The following is a 19,419-nucleotide window of genomic DNA, read 5'->3' on the forward strand; positions in this document are numbered from 1 at the left end:
CAATATTAGACAATTGGTAGAAATATGTTAATTATAATTTAATTAACAAATTACAATTTTTTTTCAACAAAATTTTAATTTAATGAGCATAAAAAATAAAATATTAAAGATAATATAAAAATATTTATATTTTCGAAATAAACAAAGATGCTTAGCAAAATGATTTAGATTTCATAGAAAAATAAATATAATGATTAAATCAATTACATTCATAGATCACTTAATAACTTGAATAAATCTTCGGAAAGTGTCAATAAGCATTTATCTGGAAAATCTCTTTTGTACATGCGCAAAAGTTTAACAATCTCTTCTTTGACTTCTAAACAAAAATAAATAAAACATTTTAATATATTATATGAATAAAAATGATAAACATTTTAATTTTAAAATTAATTAGATTACTATTAAAAAAAAATACAAACTTTAAACAATATTATATTGTATTCAAATTACCATTTTCGCCATATTTTCTTTTATCTTTTAATGTAATTAATGATGCTTTAATCACTGGTTCTGAAAGAGAAACCATAAATGGATTGCCAATTTCATACAAATATACCAAACATCGGAAAATTGTTAAGTTTTCAACAAAATCTTCATGCAATGGAAGGTAATTGATCATAACAGGTACCACCTTTAACAATTAAATTATGTATATTAATATTTTTTATACTTATAAGTCAACTAAAATATAGATATTTATTTAATGTAGTCATAGGTTATTATTGTTACCAAATTAGTTCATTGTAATATTTGTATAAGCAAACAGACAATAATTAAAACAATTATTAAATAAATATTATCAAGTTGTAAAATAAAATGAAAATTTATGTCACAATAGGTTAAATTAAAATAAATTTTTTAATATTTTGCAAATTTTAGCAAAAATTATAATAAAATATCAATTTTTAACATTAAAAATATATTTATTTTCAAAATACCTTGTTAACATTATTTAAAAACGTTAACTTAATTGAATTACAATTCCATAGATAAAACACATTATATATATATAAGAATATATTGAGTTGAGGATTATGTTTTTAGATCGATCTGGATAAAAATATCTATACTGTTTTTAGTAATAAGTAATATTTTACTAAACACATGATACATACATACATACATAAGTACTATTATAAAATAGTATCTACAGTGTGCTAAAAATCGGCCTTATTTATAAATGATCTATTGACCCTGTTATTGTAACAGGTTAGGTTAGTTTAATTTGGAAAAAACAGTAATGTTGTTTTTATAGCATACTATGTTACTTTTTATACAATATTAAATTATATTCAACACACACCCTTAATGAATATTTAGTACAATATTAAATAATAATCAACAATATATGTATATAACAGGGATGGCAAATCCAAATTTTTTTACTATTAAATATTATTTAATATAGGACCTATAATATAATATATTATAAATAATTAACAAAGCAATATTATTATAATTATTATTATTATTATGTATCTAAACTAACCTTTTTATACTAATACATTAATTATACAATCAAATTATAATAAAACAAAATATAATATTTTTAATATTTTTTTCATGGCACGCTCTACAAAAAAAAAAAAAGGTAATTTTGGGCATGCAATATTCAAAAGGTTTGCCATTCCTGGTATATAACCTAGGCCAATGGTTATCAATGTAAATGGTATTGCCATTGATTAGCAGTAAAGCTGATCTATGCTATTATTAATTGCTAACTTATAATTTTTTTTAAAAATGTTTGGTTTGATTTTGATCAGTTACTAAAAAATATTAAAGTACATAAAAATAATTACATGATCAAGAGGTACTCCTTCAATGTTAGTAATTATCATACGTGCTAAAGCTCCATAGACATTATCTAATACTTTTGATCTCTGTTCTTTAGTAACCACTTGAGAAAATGTATTTAATATAGTAGGATAGTACCTATAAGGTTACAAAAAATATTTTATTTTTAAATCACATATAATATAAAAAACACTACTATAAATTAAAATACTAACTTGTAAATTGATTCTTTGCCATAAAAAGCAATTTCTCCTAATGCAAATACAGCATTATTTCTAACAGAATCATCTTCATCCTCAATGAGTGGAATTACAAGTGAAAACATTACTTCAGACAATTCGCTGGCATTATCTCCTAAGCCTTTAACAGATTCCCCAATTATAGCTAACCCCGTAGCTCGTAATATATCGGATGAGCCTTTTGCCTAGAATATTAAGAATCAAATTTAATAAAACAAATTTGAAGTTATATAGTTTAAAATTTACCATCAACTTTTTGAGTAAGGGCATCAATGAAATAAAATATGCCGAGAAAGCTTGTGGCGGGATTACATAGCTTAAATTTGAAATAACATTTCCTGCATATTCTAAAGGCAATTCATTGTTTTCACTATCTAATTCATCTAATTCACCAGGATTATTTCCATCTCCTATCTAATATTAAGCAAAATTAAAAATGTTTATAAAAGTTTTTGTTGTAAATAATATTTGATTACATTTTAACAATTAAAAACAGCTGTTATAAAATACTTTATACTTGGACTTACTTTTAATGCTACTATATTTTTAGCAAGCATCATAATTGGTTCAGCATACTTCATCATTTTACTTTTAATTTCTTTTAACATATCAGCCAGTACATCTAAGAATGTTGTATCTAAAGCTTCTAGCCCATCTTCTTGGATTTTTTTCTCCCCGTAACTCAAAAATCTTTCCAATCCCTTTTCTAAACCTAATAAAAAAAATTAAAAATGTAGTAGTTCATTTTAATAGATATTCCAAAACTAAGTATTGAGTAGAAGTGACTAATTTATACTGATAGTAGTATTCTAATTAATTTAGTTACTCCGTGTGGTATAATTAATTACTTGACTAATTTAATTATTCCACTTATTTTTATTAACCATTAACTAAATTTACCTTATTTTGACTCGTTTGGGTAATAATAAAAATTTTAACTAATTTAAGCGTGAACTTTATTAAAAATATAAAATATAAATTATACAATACAATTATTTATCAAAAACTGTTTTAATTCTAAGGATTAAGAACTAAAAAACTCATTTAGGGTATTAAATATTTATTTTCTTAAAATCCATGTAAAATACTAGAATATGTATCTACTATCTTGTCATTTATTAGAATATATAATTATTTTTTTTTTTTACAGATTCAGAATCACAGCACAACAATATTGACCCCTATTATATACCTGTGTACATTATAGTGAATGGATCATTAGCAGGGCTTGTAAATTCATGCACTAAAAAACGCATAAATAACTCTATTATATCGCTTAAACAAAAATATGTATTTTAATGCATTTAAAACCTTAAACTGCGCACAAAAAAAATATAGCGACTACTCACGTTCACAATATGTAATATGTTATGACGAAAATAAATGGATAGATTGCAATGAGCACGTCAATAGAAAGAGGGTGGTAGCGATGAGCAATAATATTATTTCCGTGGTACTAATTGTAACTTATAAAATCAAGTGACATGCAAAAATAAAAATAACTGATAAAATACTACGATTTTGTAAATATGCTCGGAAGAGTAAATAAGAATAAATTTATTAATATGTATTTTTTTAACTTCCGCAAAAAACAATTTTGATGAATTGACTTTAAATAATATGCGCTAATAACTTCAAAAAATCAACTATATGCTAAATATGCCAGTACACCCAAAACATGCACTATTAAACTTTACATTTGTACTACCTTTGTAATGAAACGGATTTGTATCTCACTTAGCATGTTTTTTGATGTAGCAAAAAAAAAATCATGCAAATTCATAAACTTACGAGCCCTGATTATTAGTCATCATAATTATATCATAATTTAGTTGAATTATTCAATTAATTGAATTTACTTGTTGACCTGGCAAAATTTAGTCAAACAATTAGTCAACCCATTTTATGATTTATAAATAGTTGATCATACAAATTTTAGTCAAATAATTAGTAGGTAGGTATGTTATGAAAATGGACTAATAGTTGGTAATAACAAATAGTTGATTCTTCCCATCACTGCCCATCAATGACCAAGAAAAAACAGAAAAGTCCTGGCAATGAAGAATTGCTGTTATCTTAGAGTATCAATATATACAGAAAATATACATAAAAACCATAAGTTAAAGTTAAAATAATTAATTTATCTATCTATTTGATACAATTTTTTTTTACACAAAAAACATACAAGATAAATCAAATTACTTTGTTACCTTTATTATTCTTAGTACCTACAACCTATAAAAATATACTTAACTGTTCATATACTACAAGCCCAAAAAAAAGCAGCAGCTAAAACTATTAAAGTGTCTTCTGTTAAGTTTTCCCGTTATTTGAAAAACCTAACATTAAATTAGGCCGTAAAATACAGATATTAAATTTTTATATACATTTCAATTTTTAATAGAAATTTAAGATATCAGTATTTTATATATTTAATATTTATATTATTAATGTGATAAGTGATATTTAGAAAACAATATTTGGAAAAGTGTTAAAGTACAACTATTTTTGAGTTATTACTATCAACATTAACATTTAATAAATACACAAAAATTATTTCTAATACTTACATTCTTGACCACTATTATCAGATAATTTTGAAAAATTAATACAAAGTTGTCCATATGCTTCAAGTACAGAATCGATAGTATCTTCATCATCTTCATCTAATAACTTTGATATTACTTCAAAGCTTTTATTTAAATAAGGTATAAATTGTTCCCTAACATAAAAACCAAAAATGTAATATTAATAAAATATTACTAAAAATATTTTAAAAGTAGTTAGTAAATAAGTTCTAAATTATGTATTCTTACCCTGTGGTTTGAGCAATTTGAGCAACTGTTCGACAAGCATTATCTTTTTCTTCCATTACATGAGCATCAATATAGCCTAATAATTAACATAAAAATAGACTAATGATTTATCATAAAAAATTGGTTTAACTACTTACAGTTATCACTATCAGCATCATTACTATCATCGTCTTCAGTTTCTAATGATTCATCTTTATCATCATCATCATCATCATCACTGTTATAAGCATTAAAACTTTTTTTCTGAAAGTAAAAATATCTTTTAGTGAAATTAATTATTTAATTATTAAAAATAAAAAAATTAAAAATTTAGAAATAAGAACCTCTAAATTCACACAATTATTAGCAATTAAGCTATTTTCTAAACTTGTTAAAACATTTTGCATTACAACTTCCATGTATGGTGCTAAATGGTTAATAGATATTTTGGCCACAGTACTAAAAAGACCATAACACACGGCACGAACTTCTGGTTGATCATCCTTAGCTGCTTGTAATAAAGCTAATCCACATTTCAAACTAGCATCCAAATAAGGTTCAAATACAATTGGATCAAGAGCTTCCACAAATTCAGATAATAATTCTAAAAAATAGTAATTTAAATATAAAAAATAATATACAGTAAAAAAATGTCTATGAAACTAACCATAAGGCTGAATACAAGAGAGAAAAAAATTATTATTATTTGAATAATTCATAAATACTTACGTATAACCATGACCTGCAGAGGTTCAAGTTTAGTATCTATTCCAGGCGTTAAATAAACATTAAGATTTTCCATAACCGGAATAAAGTAAGGTGCAACAGAATCACCACCTGACTTAACTAAATAAAGTACATATAGCTTAATAAATTGTTATTTATAATGAAATAATGAAAAAATATTTAAAAAATTTAAAAATAAAAATAGTTTACCAATACTACACATAATAGTAATTGCTTTGTCTTTAAGTTCAATGCAACATTGTTCGTTTTTTATAATATCTAATACTATTGTGGTCATTTCTGGTAAATATTCTTCAATTCCACCTTCCATACTATCAATGAATTTATCAAGTGCATAGAAAATCATGCGTACTTCAGAACTACACTCTGGTTTAGTATAATCAACTATTAACTTTTCTTTAAACATTTTCAATAACTCTGGTAGTATTTCTGAAGCATACATACTAACTTGAGGCTAAAATGTAATAAAATATATGATTTTGTTTTACTTTTCAATACTAATTGTCGGCTTAAATAAATCAAAATTTAAGATTTACTTACTTGAACATATTGAGAAACTTCACCTAAAGCATACATAGCTGCTGATTTAACTGTTTCATTTGAACTGTTTAATCCCATTTTAATTGCAGTTACAAATTGTTTAAGATAACTCTTTTTTAGGTATTCAGAACATCCATCAGACACAAAAGCCATTGTCATAAAAGATGCTTTAAGAGCATTAGGATCTTGAGTAGTATATGCTGCATCAATCAATTTAATCTAAAAAAAAAAAAAAATAAATATAAATGTAGAATTAATATAAGGAAATCATAAAATTTTTATTTATAATAGAAACAAGTAAATATGATATACTTCCTTATCAATCAAAATTAAAATAATACTGATTGGATATACAATATAGACAATATTATTTTTTATGCCATATATTTAATAAATAAAATACATTAATAAGTCCATAGTTAGTCCAAAAAAATAAATCTCAAGTAAAATAAATTGTTTAAATTGCTTATATGTGAATCAAACTATTAAAAAAAGTTTAATGTAGATAAGACTGATAATTTTTAATTAATTTTTCAATATGTTAAAATGACAAAGACCGGGTCATAAATATGAAAATAGTTAACTCAACATAATAGTTTAAATTACAATTTTAGAAATTAGTAAATACTATAACATAAAATATATGGTTTTAATAAAAAAAAGTTTGAAAACCAAACTAACTAAAACTCAGTTAAAGATTGGGATCCGTACCCACCTACTTATGTAATCTTTAAACACATGATAATTATACAATGTCATACAAATATAATTTCTTTCAATTCATTCAGAGGCAATAAAGATAATCAAATTATATTTAATTAATAGGACTTATCAGGTTGAGAATAATTATTTTTTAATTCATAATAATAATAACTTATCCTAATAATTTTAACTCAATTGTTTTAGTGAAAAATTAAAAAAAAACTATTAGATTTAATTTTTGGGAATATGATCAGAATATGAGATTAGATGATTTGAAAACAATAATATAGTATTAAATAATACATTATTTTTCTATGAAATAAAAAAAAAAATAATAAAAATAATTATCTCTATAAAAAGGCTGTCTTCAATTATTTTCAATTTATCTGTATTACTTCAGGAAATATGGCTTAAGTTGTAAGGTTGTGACTGTGGGGGATTGTCCTGCAGTCACCTAAAATAATGAAGCAAAGATCAATAAATTAAGACCATCTACCACCTGAAACACTGCACAATAGCATTTCCAGGTGGTAGGTTATAGTGATGTCTATTGTAATTTTTTTTTTTTCAAAGTAATATTGTAATGGGAAAATCTTTGTTAAATACCCTGTATTATGGTATGATCAGTTGCGCTCCTATAATTGTCAATTTTGATAAGTTATCCTAATAATTTGTTTTTCAAATATATTTATTAAGCAAAAAGTATGAATAAGGTAAACATATATTATCTAAAACGTATTATTATCAAATATTATTCTAGTTCAATAAAATAAAACCTTTACCAATGGGGAGAATTATACTAGTTTATTTAAATTTATTGTTGTTAATATCATAAATTTCTTCCATTTATAAAATCAAAATTAAGGGACATCATGATAAAAAAAATAATTAATACTAAATACTAATAAATAAATACTACATACTTGAAATATAATTATAATTATGCAAATAATAAAAACTAAATGGATTTATTCATTTACCAATATTGGCATGAAAGTGGATGCTGATATTTCATCAGAAATAGCTGCCATACAATCACCTGCAGCGCTCATTGGATTTAAGCCATACTCTTCTAAAAACCATGTATCATCATCTGATTCTTCACTTAAAATACTAAACATTAGTTCAATTATAGGTTGCAATAAATTCAACTTTACTAAAATCTAAAAATAAAGAACAAAACAATAAATGAATAAATGTAATAAATAAATATAGTAATGATATAAAAATTAGTTTTATTTTGAACATTTTAAGATCCTAACTTATACAAACTATAACCTTAAGCACTATAACCTAATATGAAATTATAATATGTTAAGGAAAGAAAATGATCTGTATCTGTACTCAGGTTTTTTTTACAGTTTTAAGCTAATTTTTAAGTATGCAAAATTTTACTACTTAAATACTTGCTTAAAAATTGAAAATCATAAACAACTGATATACATTAGATACTTTTTATAAATGTATTACAAATATATAAAAAGTAATAATATAATTACCTTAATATAATACAAATATATAATAGCTTAATCATTGATATGAGTACTAAACAAAACTTACCTTTTTTTTACTACGAATAATAGTTGAAATTAAATTGATTCCGTTACATCTTAAAGTTTCATCTATATCTTTATTACCAGCTAACTGTGCAGAAACTTGAACAATTGGTTTTAAATGAGGTATCAAAGCCTGAATAGAAAATTCACACATAGATTCAAGTAATTGAAAACAATCACAGGCATTGTCTGGACTATTTGTTGACAGAACAATTATAACTTCTAGTACACGAGGAACAGATTGTGAATATAATTGCATGACCTAAAATATAATTTTTTTTTATAATAGTTTCTACAGTTTTAATGAATTCACATACCTGGGGAGCTTGGACAGATACTTCTAAAATATTATTCATTGAAGTAATGGTGTCATAAACTATTGGAGAAGTACAATCCTCAGTACTACTTAATGTTGTATTAAAATAATTCACAAATGTTGCAATATGTGGTTCAAACATTTGAGGAATATAATCAGATAAGTGTCTGATCACAAACATACCAAACTGTAAATCATAATAACAATAATTATATAAAATACATACGATCAAATTAAATTATGTAATTAAATAAATAAAGTTGTTTAATGTAGATACTTACTTGTCTTTCATTAATATCATTGCTTTGAACATACGCTTCTATAAAAGCAAATAACTCATTCCAATTACTTCTCATTAGCTCATGTTTAGCTAATACAGCTATTAGCTGAAGAATATGTTTTTTAACCTGGAGACTAGGTTCTTCAATAATAGTTTTGAGCAAAAATTGTTTTATTCTACAATAGATACATTGAACAATAAGTAAAAATAATAAGAACAAGTTTTGAAGGATTCATACTGTTGGCGGACTTCTTGAGATACATTCATCCATGCATTACGTTTATATAATTTTTTTCTCAATACAAGAGCTGCATACTCTTTCAATTTATCATCTTTACTAGTACCAATCAATGTACAAAGAATAACGTATGTTTGAGGATTTTTTAAAGCTAAGGTTAGTTCTTCAGTAGCCTGAGTATATATAAAAAAATTATACAATTATTAACAGTTAAATGTATTAGATATATTTTAAGATATTTACTTTTTGTATAACTTCATTATCTGGCTCTAATAAGCGCATCAAAATACGCTCCATTTCTGTGATGTCCGTCATAATTTTATAGAACTTTTAAAATGTTTAATAAATTTAGTTATTAAAAATCAAATATACAACCACATGGAATTCAAGTTTCCAAAACGATGATACAATGAAAGAAAATAACACATGGCGCGGTTATTTGTTATCAGTTTTTAGAAAATTGGTTAATGGTGATAAATAAAAAAAATAATGCCAACCATATACGTGTTAATAATGTTGGTGTTATTTTCTGTGGTGTCAATCAGGTCCCGTTTCACGATTGGATCATTTCAACAACACTGAAAAAATGTATATCCTAATAAATAAATATAAATAATAATAAATATAAATAAATAATAATAAAATGTATATCCTTATAATCTTGACGTTTAAAAAGACCAAGGTTGGTAGGTTCAACAAAAAATACGAATTTCACTAGATGTCACTAGTGAATTTATATTTTTGAACATTTCGTAAAAAATGTTATAGTATTGTCCCGTCACAGTTTTTAAAAATAATTAATGAATAGAAGAAAAACTTTTTTTCAAAATGAAATTTATAAAAAAAAATATTAGTAATTTGGTACCTATGTAGGTATTTTTGATTAGTTAATATTATTTTATTAACCATTTGTAATAGTACTTAATTATTTTTATTTATAATTAATATCAGGGTCGGAACAAGCAAAAATAGTGCACTAAGCGAAATTAAATTCTGCCGCCTATAAAAAAAAAAAAAAATTCAGCTTCCCCGTATTTTTTATGTAACATATCTACATAAAAAACATTCAAATTTTTTTCTTGATATATGTACAGAGACTTAAAAATTATTTCTATAATTATCATTTAAAACACATCACTATTGCTATCGTGACGGGCATGTCTCGTTTCCGCCAAAAATCCGTTCCCTGATTTACGTATAACCCTGTTTCGCCAGAAACGATAAAGGTATGATTCCCGTTTCCACTAATATGTATTTTTGTGAAAGAAATTTTGGGAGCCATGTACAATTGTTACATATTCTTTCATTATACATTTTAATACAAGTATATGTCGAGTATTAAATAATTTAATTTGTTAGAATAGGTCAGGTTTTAAAAAATCTTATAGTTAAAGGAAACAGGTTTGACAAAAGTGTACCTACTAATTTCATTGGAATTATTTTTTGGAATTGCATCTTCTGTAGTTTTTAATCGGTTTAATATATTTTTGTTTTTTGGAATTTTTTTAATATTATTTTGAGCACTGTTAATTTTGATATATTTTGGTATATATATATTTGATACAAGGCCGTATCTGGGGGGGGGGTGGTCCAGGGTGTCTGGATCCCCCCGAAATGTCTTCAATATTTTACGAATGTTTAAAATAATTATTTATTTTTAATACCAACATAAATATTTTCAATCAAAAATGACTTAAGCTCCAATTAATCATTGACAGCTTTTAGTTTTATATTATAATATCATATGAAAATATTATTTTATTATTTTTAACCAAATATCAGTTAAAATCTAAATTCAATGAAATTACAATATACATGTTTGGACCCCTCCCGAAAAAAATTTCTAGATACAGTCTTGATTTGATATATATATATATATTTTGATAATTTAATATCTAAACCGTTAATATCGACGATTAGCAATAATTATTGAAGATTATGAGTGTACTTACATATTACAAATGTTTTTTACACATATATCCAATATTGCTCAAAAATTAAAACCAATGGCTTCCAAACTTTTTTTGGCAGAAACGGGAATCGTACCTTTTTCGTTATTGGTGGAAAAAAGTTATGGCGGAAACGGTCAATATTATTTTGGTAGAAACTGGTAACTCCTATAACTTTAGACAATATTGTTTTATTATATAGATAATAAAGAGTGGTTTTCGCGGATGAATTAATTTAAACATTTTTCTTATAAAACACCGTTAGAAATAAAAAAAAAACGTACGAGTCAATTTTGAAAATGCTGCCCCCATTAAAGTGTCGTTCTAAGCAGATACCTAGCTCGCCTATACCTTGAGCCGGCCCTGATTAATATCTTAATATCAATAATAATAACCATTTTACTAGTAGTAATTAATAGTCCCAACCAAGGTTGGTTATGCATTAAATGTATTTGATTGGCTTCTTATGATATCCCCTAATTTAACCTATTGGTGGGTCAAAGTATCTATTCCAGGGATGGTGAACCAAATTTTTCCATTCAATGTTTTGAAAATCATTCAAGTGTTCAAAGAAAATAATTTTTTTCTGACGTTAAAAATTAAATTGCCGATTTATTATATTATTTTTATTTTATGTTATTTCTTAGCAGATGATATGTTGATGTCAGGAGTGTACTTTGTAATTTTTAGTGAAATACAAACATTAATTGTATCATCAGCCAAAGCATTTTTATCTTCGATTAAATAAATTTGTTATGAAGAATAAACTTTCATAAACCTAAGTTGACAAAAAAATTGAAAATTTAAAATATATTATAATTTTAAAAATGTAAACACTTTGTTTCTTTGAATTTATTTTAACTAAAATTTTATAAATACCATAATTGTTCGTTATATTAGTGTAGAAAATCTTTAATAATAAATATGCATACATAATTTTCAATTTAATTAATTTTATTATATTTCATTATATTTGATATAATATCTGTAGTTTTTATATTATAATTAGTGATATTACCATTCAATGTGATTTAAATACCAGATTCTACGTTATTTTAAGACCCAAGAAATACCAAATATATAAATTTGAACGTGACAGCATCCCTTATCACAACATTTCATGCAATTTAAACTAGTTAAATGTTAGTTTAATCTTATAACTTATATGTCATTCTTTCAAAGCAAAGTAATTAAATTATAATATTATATATTTTTAAATTTAATTACTGTTTACTGAACTAATTTTAAATTCTAAATTCTCAAATAAAACACCAAATATCATTAAATCCATAAAAAGCTCATACATGTTAAATATATTTAAGCATTAACACAATGATTCAAATAAGAGTTCAAAAATATTTGATTAGATATTAATAAAAGTATGAAACTAATTTCAGATATTCAAGTATTAACACCATCACTTAATAAAATATATTAAAATCTTTTTAGAAATAGGATAAGTCACGATTGCTATAAATGAAATACAGTAACAAAGATATAAAATAAAATATATTTATGTATAATTGAGTAAATATTTTTATTAAATATATGTTTTTATCATGTGCTTGAATAATTAAAATGTTATTATATATTCAAGACATATAATTAAAATTATATTATACGATAGATAATAAATAATCATTTAAGTATGATTATGTATTTATGACTATTATACAGTGTGTTACATTAATTGTAATATTTTACATATATAAATAAATAATAATTTAAAATAAAAACAAATACAACTGAAAAAAAAAAAATCTTAAGCAGTTTTGTAATACATCCATCTAACAAGATAAATAAACAGTAATTTTATATTATAAATTTTTGAATAACATTTTTATTATACTATTTAACATATTATTTCAACTTAATATACATATACTATATATATTATACTTTTTTCTTACAGATTAACAAAATGGAATAACTTAAATATTAACCATAAAGAATAACTAATGTATTTAATTAGAGCCCCAAACAATTGTCATTATAATAATGAATAAAATCACGGCACAAACAACTAATAAATAACAGCGTTTTTTTCTGAGTTTGTTCTAAAATTAGAAAATCAAATTATTGTTAACATTTTATTACATGCACTGAAATATCTTTTACTTACAGTATAATCTGTTGCTCGCCTCAATTGACTAGTAGCTTCTTGTACTGATACATTAGTGATTTGAACATTAGCTTCAATACTATCAATCATCTCACCTTGATTATGAACCAAGGTACCAATTTCTTTAAAAATTTGATTTACATCACTTATATCATTCTAAATTAAAAATATTGAAATTAACATGAATTGAAATTAAAATATATGATTCAATATAAATATAGTGAAACTCACTTAAGATATTTTTCTGCATAGGCGTAAACTTGGGAGGGGAGCAAGAGGGGGCAATTGCCCCCCCTGGAATAAATAAGGAGGGGTAGAGCTCCTTCTGATATTTAACATACCTTGTTTTAAAATAAGTATAAAATAGTTGGTTATAGCTATTACTATATAATTTTTTTTTTAAATCTTGATTTTAAATTTTTGCTTATCTAACATAATGTTAGAAAATGAATAATTTTGTATAATAATATGTAGGTAGTAAAGCGGCATTTAGCCATGGACAGGGTTGGACTAGACCACCAGGACACCAGGGCTGTTGTTATTTTGATTAAATAAAATTACTTAGATTTTTTGTTTTTAATTTAATGCGTCTATCTTCTATTCTTAAAATAAAATAAAAAATATCGCCTCGTAACATGACATTACTAATGGATGCGGTGACACAGGATTAGATAACTCGGAGTTTGAAAATTGAACATATTTAATGTCGCAATTGGCTGATTGATAACAATGATTTCAACACAATATTTATAAATAGAAAAATTTTAGGAACTTTGAATACAAAAAATGTGTACAATAAGTTAATCATACGACATACCGTTCGTGTTTGTTCAAACAACATTTAACTAAAAGAAAATGTTGGTATGGGTAGACATGGTCGTGCAAGATATGTGATAACGAAATTGTTTTTCAATAATAATAATTTTTATAAGATTTATTAGACTTTTATTTAAAAACATTTTAATAGTTTTGACATTCAGTCAATATCAAGTCTGTTACTAGTTTCCAACCTTTCTATTGACTTCAAGTCAATTATTACTGGTAAGCAATTATTTTATTAAAAACAATATGTTCTAACTCAGTAGTCGGCAACCTTTATGGACCTTTAGGACACATTCATAAATTAAAAAATGGTTCTAGGGTCAAACAGTAAACAAAATTTATATGATATTCAATGACATTTGCTAGTTTTGAAATTTACTGTGGGCCGCATAAAAGAGACATTAGTTGGCAACCCCATTGTTCTAACTCAATTAAAATCAAATGTATAAATATATTTAAATCAAATCATTTTTTATGGTGTGAAATTTATCTTAATAAATAGGTCATTATATCAATATTATAGATAAGATATATTATGCGTAAACTAGATTTATTTAAGGTTATTAAATCTGAAGATATACAAATGTATTTGTGTGTATATTGTTTTTTGTTACGAAGATACATTTTCAGTTAAACAATAATTTGATTAGGTACCTACTTATTCCATTTATTATAGTACTTATTGTTCCATTGAGGCCGTTTAAAATTATTTTGTCCGGGCTGAACTATAGAGCTAGTCCAACCCTGACCGCAGACACTCTTTTCGTTAGATATGTAATTATATATTTGCTCCACCCCCTAATAAATTTCCAAGTTACGCCCATGTTTTCCTGTATAAGACACTCTTTTGTAGAAACTCTTAGATTATTTTCTAAACTAGTTAATGTAAAACCACCTAAGACACTTGATTTTTCTTTATCTAATTGAATAAGATGCTCTTTGGTTAGGAATTTGGAAAAAATTTTATGTTAACAAAATAGTTTTCTTTAGTTTATGTAGTAAATCTCATCAAAACTCAAATAAACAAAAATAAATACATAATTTTGTTTATACAAACTAAAAAGAACAATACAAAATAATAATAATAATATATTATAAGAAAATTTGATTTTAATAGTTGCATTTTTTTTTAATTTATGCATAAATTACTCTAAACAGCTAATCCTTTGAAGAGCATCTTAAGCAAGTTTTAATGAAATTTTACTAATAGTAATTTTGTCACCAACCTCAAGTTGTCTAATAGCTTGTTCTTGTTCAACCACTTGTAAATTTACTTCATCCAAAATTTGTAACTGAGCTTGATCGTTTTGATTATCAACTGAGTTTGTATAACCTAAATAGAAATACAAAGTGTTATTTCTGTAATAATTATATTTAATTAGACGTTTATTAATTTATTAACAAACCATTTTGATGTTTAGAACTCGGAGGTGGTGGGAATATTCCTGTAGATGCAGATGCTTTTGTACGCTTTATTAATTCTGCATTTTCTTTATCATACGCTCTACGTTGAGTGGATTGAAATGCATTTAAAGCAGATGTAAACGATTCAGCTAAACGCTCTTTTTGAATTTTGAATTGCCTCTTAATAAAATTAATAATTCATTAAAACAAATACAAATCAAACTTTACATTTTATATACTTGATCTATTTGAGAAGAATATGGTCGTAATTCATTGAGTTCTTTTAAGTTATGGCTTGTATCTTTTGATAGCTGCTGTGTATAATGTGATATTTGATGTCTGAAATTTTTTAAGAATTAACTTTAAAGACTAATTTACTAAATGTATTGTATATTATATATAATGCAAAAAAATAATTTATAGTTACAATATTATTGAATAATAAAATATTCTAGAATAAATTATACTTTTGATCTGTTGAAATTTTCTAATATTAAAATTAAACATTTAAGGGAGTTACTTATACTATAAATTTAACTTACAATTGTTTTCTAACTTCTGTAGCATCTTGTACGATATTTAATTGGTTTACCATTCTATTCATAGATGACACTATAACAAAATTAATTATTTAATTTAATACTTATTTTAATTAAAACCAAAGGTTATACATATTTAAATTGGTAAAAGCAATAAAATAGATAAGTGCAGTATGTTCTTAAATAGGTAAAAGGATTATACACAAATAAAAAGCAAATGTGTGAAAGCATAAAAAAGTTTACAGTTCACACTTCACAATTTTTGTCTAGATTTTATAAAAAGTAATTTATAACTTACTTGTGAACAATAAATTTTAATTCATCTTATTTTTGTAATCAAAAAGAATATTTAAGTTAATAAATTAATAATAATTTTAAGAAATAACTCATGTCATTATAAGAAAAGGTAAAACATTTGTGTATTTTTAATGTTTAATAAAGTATATACTATTTACTGACTATTCAATTTCTTACCTTATAATTATTTCTATTTTTTTTTTTTTTTATTCTAACAGATAGAATAAATTGTATACATTTAATATAGGTTATACTTTTTAACACTGAAGTATTTAATTAAAATTAGAACAATTTAATTTTATAAAACATTTTTCATATATGAAAATAAAATATTATAAGCAAATAATTCTTACACCAGAATGATCATGAAAATTAATGATGAGATACTAAATAAAATTATTAAAAATAATTTTGAAATCCTAGAACTTACATAAAGAATTAAGTTTTTTGTTTTAACTAAAGAAAGGAATATTATAATCATTGATAAGTTATGATTTAGATTCTATATATTTTTTTCCTAATTTTATTAATACTTTTTTAAGATAAATCTGCCGTTTCACATAACATATGTTTAAAATATGTAATTACACAGAGAATTGTAATAGAACTATTATCAAATTTCAATATATTTAGTTAACATAAAGAAATAATGACCAAACCTTTTAAAAAATATATTTTTCACTACTGTTTATATTTACCTTTGATATATTTTAATTCTTGGATTCATAATAAAAGTTGATTTAATACTATTTCAACAATGTGCTAACATTTAAGTCATGTGTTTTTAATAGGAATACAAAAATACACAACATATTACAAAAAACTAACTGTACACATTTTTTAAATGTTGATACAAATTTTTTTTTTTCAATTAATATACTATTCTTACCATTTTGTGATATTTTCTGAATATTAGTGCCAATCATTTGAGCCAATTTTTGAAAATCTTGATCATCTCCATTGCTTTGATATGAATTTCCATAAAAGTTGTCCATTATTATTTATTATTTTATTTATTATTGCAACAATGCTTAAAGATGACAAATTAGATATAAAATAATGAATTGATTAATTTGTAAACAAATGTGATGCAACACAATCAACTAGTTTAAGTAATACTGAGTACAAAAGATTTAAACCATAAATTCAATTTAATTAGTCAGTTATTTCGAATAAAAAGTATTTTACAACAAAGCTGTAAGCACTATAACTTACAACTGAGTAAAGATACTAAGCTACTTTCCAAAATGTACAGTACGATAGTTAATAGATATCAATAGTCAGTACCGCCATGATGAATATGTATTAGGGTTTCGTAAAATGAGTAGAAAATATTTTACATTATCACAAAAGTTGTTCTAATAATATTTGATAATAATTAGACACGAACTATGTACCTACTACTGAAATTTGTCTATTGAATTATTTGAATATCAATTGTATCATTTTGTTTATCACGTATCGCATACAGAATGTTGACAAGGTCATTAAAGAAATTCTCACTTGTCTTTGTTGACGTTAGTGTTTAGTATGTTTCCTAAAAATTACATATTACCTACTAAAAATTATCGCAATAATACAATGTTGCACTATTTATATATAATAACTATAATTATACAATTTTAAATAACTAAGCGATAACACAGAATATACAATTTATTTTAAGAAAATAATATATGTACTGCGTGCGCAGTTATTTGGTTAGATAAGTACTTTAATAGTAAATTTTATCGCAATTATGCATTGTGAATACTGCGTAAAAATTTTACCATCATTGTTCATATACATTACTGTCATTTTAGGGATTATCATTAAAATTGTGATATACATGGACGTAAATTAGAAGTGTCCTCTTGAAATAATATATTAAATCTCATTGAAAAAAAACCTTGAAAATTTTTCAAGTCAATTATTTTGGTTAATATTGTTAAATATGGTTTATTTAATAATAATGATTATTTTTTTGGTTTTTTGGTTAATATTAAATTGTCTGATTCATTGCACAATAAAAATCATAGTATTCTATAAACAAGTTAATAAAAAATTCACTATGTATTACTAAAATACAGTTAACTATAAATTTAATTTTATAGTTTATAAAAACAAATATGTCCATACTTCAGTAAATCCTTAATTCTATTAATTCTTAGACAGAACAACACTGGTGCATATGTATATAGGTAGTGGGACACTTTGAACCTTAATTATTTTATGATTTTTAGTTGAATATAATTGTTGTGGTCTTAAAAAAGATCCATACTGTACTATCCATACTGAAACTTAATTAATAGCAATTAGTAATTACAATAACATTTTGAAATTGTTTAGGAAAAACAGAAGAACAACTAATTAATAAACATTCTATTTACTTTGGTTGAAAAGATTAATAATTAGATTGTACTATAACAATTTAATTTGTTATTTTAATATTTTTAGTACAAAACAAATATGTTTATCACTTTCATCAATATTAAGTATTCCCATTGTAGTATAATTCATACCTATCATAAATAAAATTGTTATTATTACATACCAATTAGACGCATTAACTTAATAAATAGCAATTTATTAAAAACACATGGATAATTTTTTTTATTAATCAGTGTATTCTCGAATTATCTAAACGTGATTTCAAAAACAACTATCTATAAAAATTTTATTTAAACAAAAAATTAATTATTTCAATTCAAATTTTTTCTATTAAATCTATAACTCTTATAATGGACTGATTAAAGTTATTAAAAAAACCAAGTAATATATTTATTACTTATAAAATTGAACAATGTATATTAATTTATTTTTTAATAATTAATAAACCAAAACCTTTTATTATAAGACCAAAAAATGTTGTTGTATTTTAAATGAAAATTTTCATAGTTAAAAATGTATGGTTTTGCCTATACCCTAAAATTTTAAATACAAATGTAAAAAATAGATGACAATAGTTGACTTGGTTTTTTTAATTACAAATGGCACTTCAAAAAATGATTTTTTTTGTATACTATAACATTTAAGGCCATACAATTTGTATTAAACTCAAAAAAGTAAATTATAAACCAAAATTGTACAACTCAGC

At 23.7% G+C, this 19,419-nt stretch overlaps 2 protein-coding genes across 2 annotated transcripts; both read right to left on the minus strand.

The window, feature by feature from the left end:
* Window positions 1–87: 87 nt before the first annotated feature.
* Window positions 88–9,651, minus strand: LOC112686086 (importin-4-like). The gene is made up of 19 exons (XM_025558211.1): window positions 9,454–9,651; window positions 9,211–9,383; window positions 8,974–9,148; window positions 8,694–8,879; window positions 8,381–8,638; window positions 7,801–7,983; window positions 6,119–6,337; window positions 5,768–6,032; window positions 5,561–5,677; window positions 5,176–5,435; window positions 4,990–5,095; window positions 4,853–4,928; window positions 4,607–4,758; window positions 2,564–2,748; window positions 2,283–2,450; window positions 2,013–2,221; window positions 1,803–1,935; window positions 454–634; window positions 88–319 (listed from the first exon to the last, which is right to left on the minus strand). Exons 1-19 carry the CDS (start codon window positions 9,523–9,525, stop codon window positions 210–212), a joined length of 3,228 nt encoding a protein of 1,075 aa, XP_025413996.1. The 5' UTR covers window positions 9,526–9,651; the 3' UTR covers window positions 88–209.
* A 3,472-nt stretch (window positions 9,652–13,123) lies between these two features.
* Window positions 13,124–17,897, minus strand: LOC112686028 (syntaxin-7-like). The gene is made up of 7 exons (XM_025558130.1): window positions 17,233–17,897; window positions 16,050–16,119; window positions 15,747–15,846; window positions 15,510–15,687; window positions 15,330–15,436; window positions 13,282–13,437; window positions 13,124–13,216 (listed from the first exon to the last, which is right to left on the minus strand). Exons 1-7 carry the CDS (start codon window positions 17,336–17,338, stop codon window positions 13,124–13,126), a joined length of 810 nt encoding a protein of 269 aa, XP_025413915.1. The 5' UTR covers window positions 17,339–17,897.
* Window positions 17,898–19,419: the final 1,522 nt, after the last annotated feature.

This window comes from Sipha flava, unplaced genomic scaffold (genome assembly GCF_003268045.1).
Source record: "Sipha flava isolate LNK unplaced genomic scaffold, YSA_version1 2_pilon_pilon, whole genome shotgun sequence".
Taxonomy (NCBI): domain Eukaryota; kingdom Metazoa; phylum Arthropoda; class Insecta; order Hemiptera; family Aphididae; genus Sipha; species Sipha flava.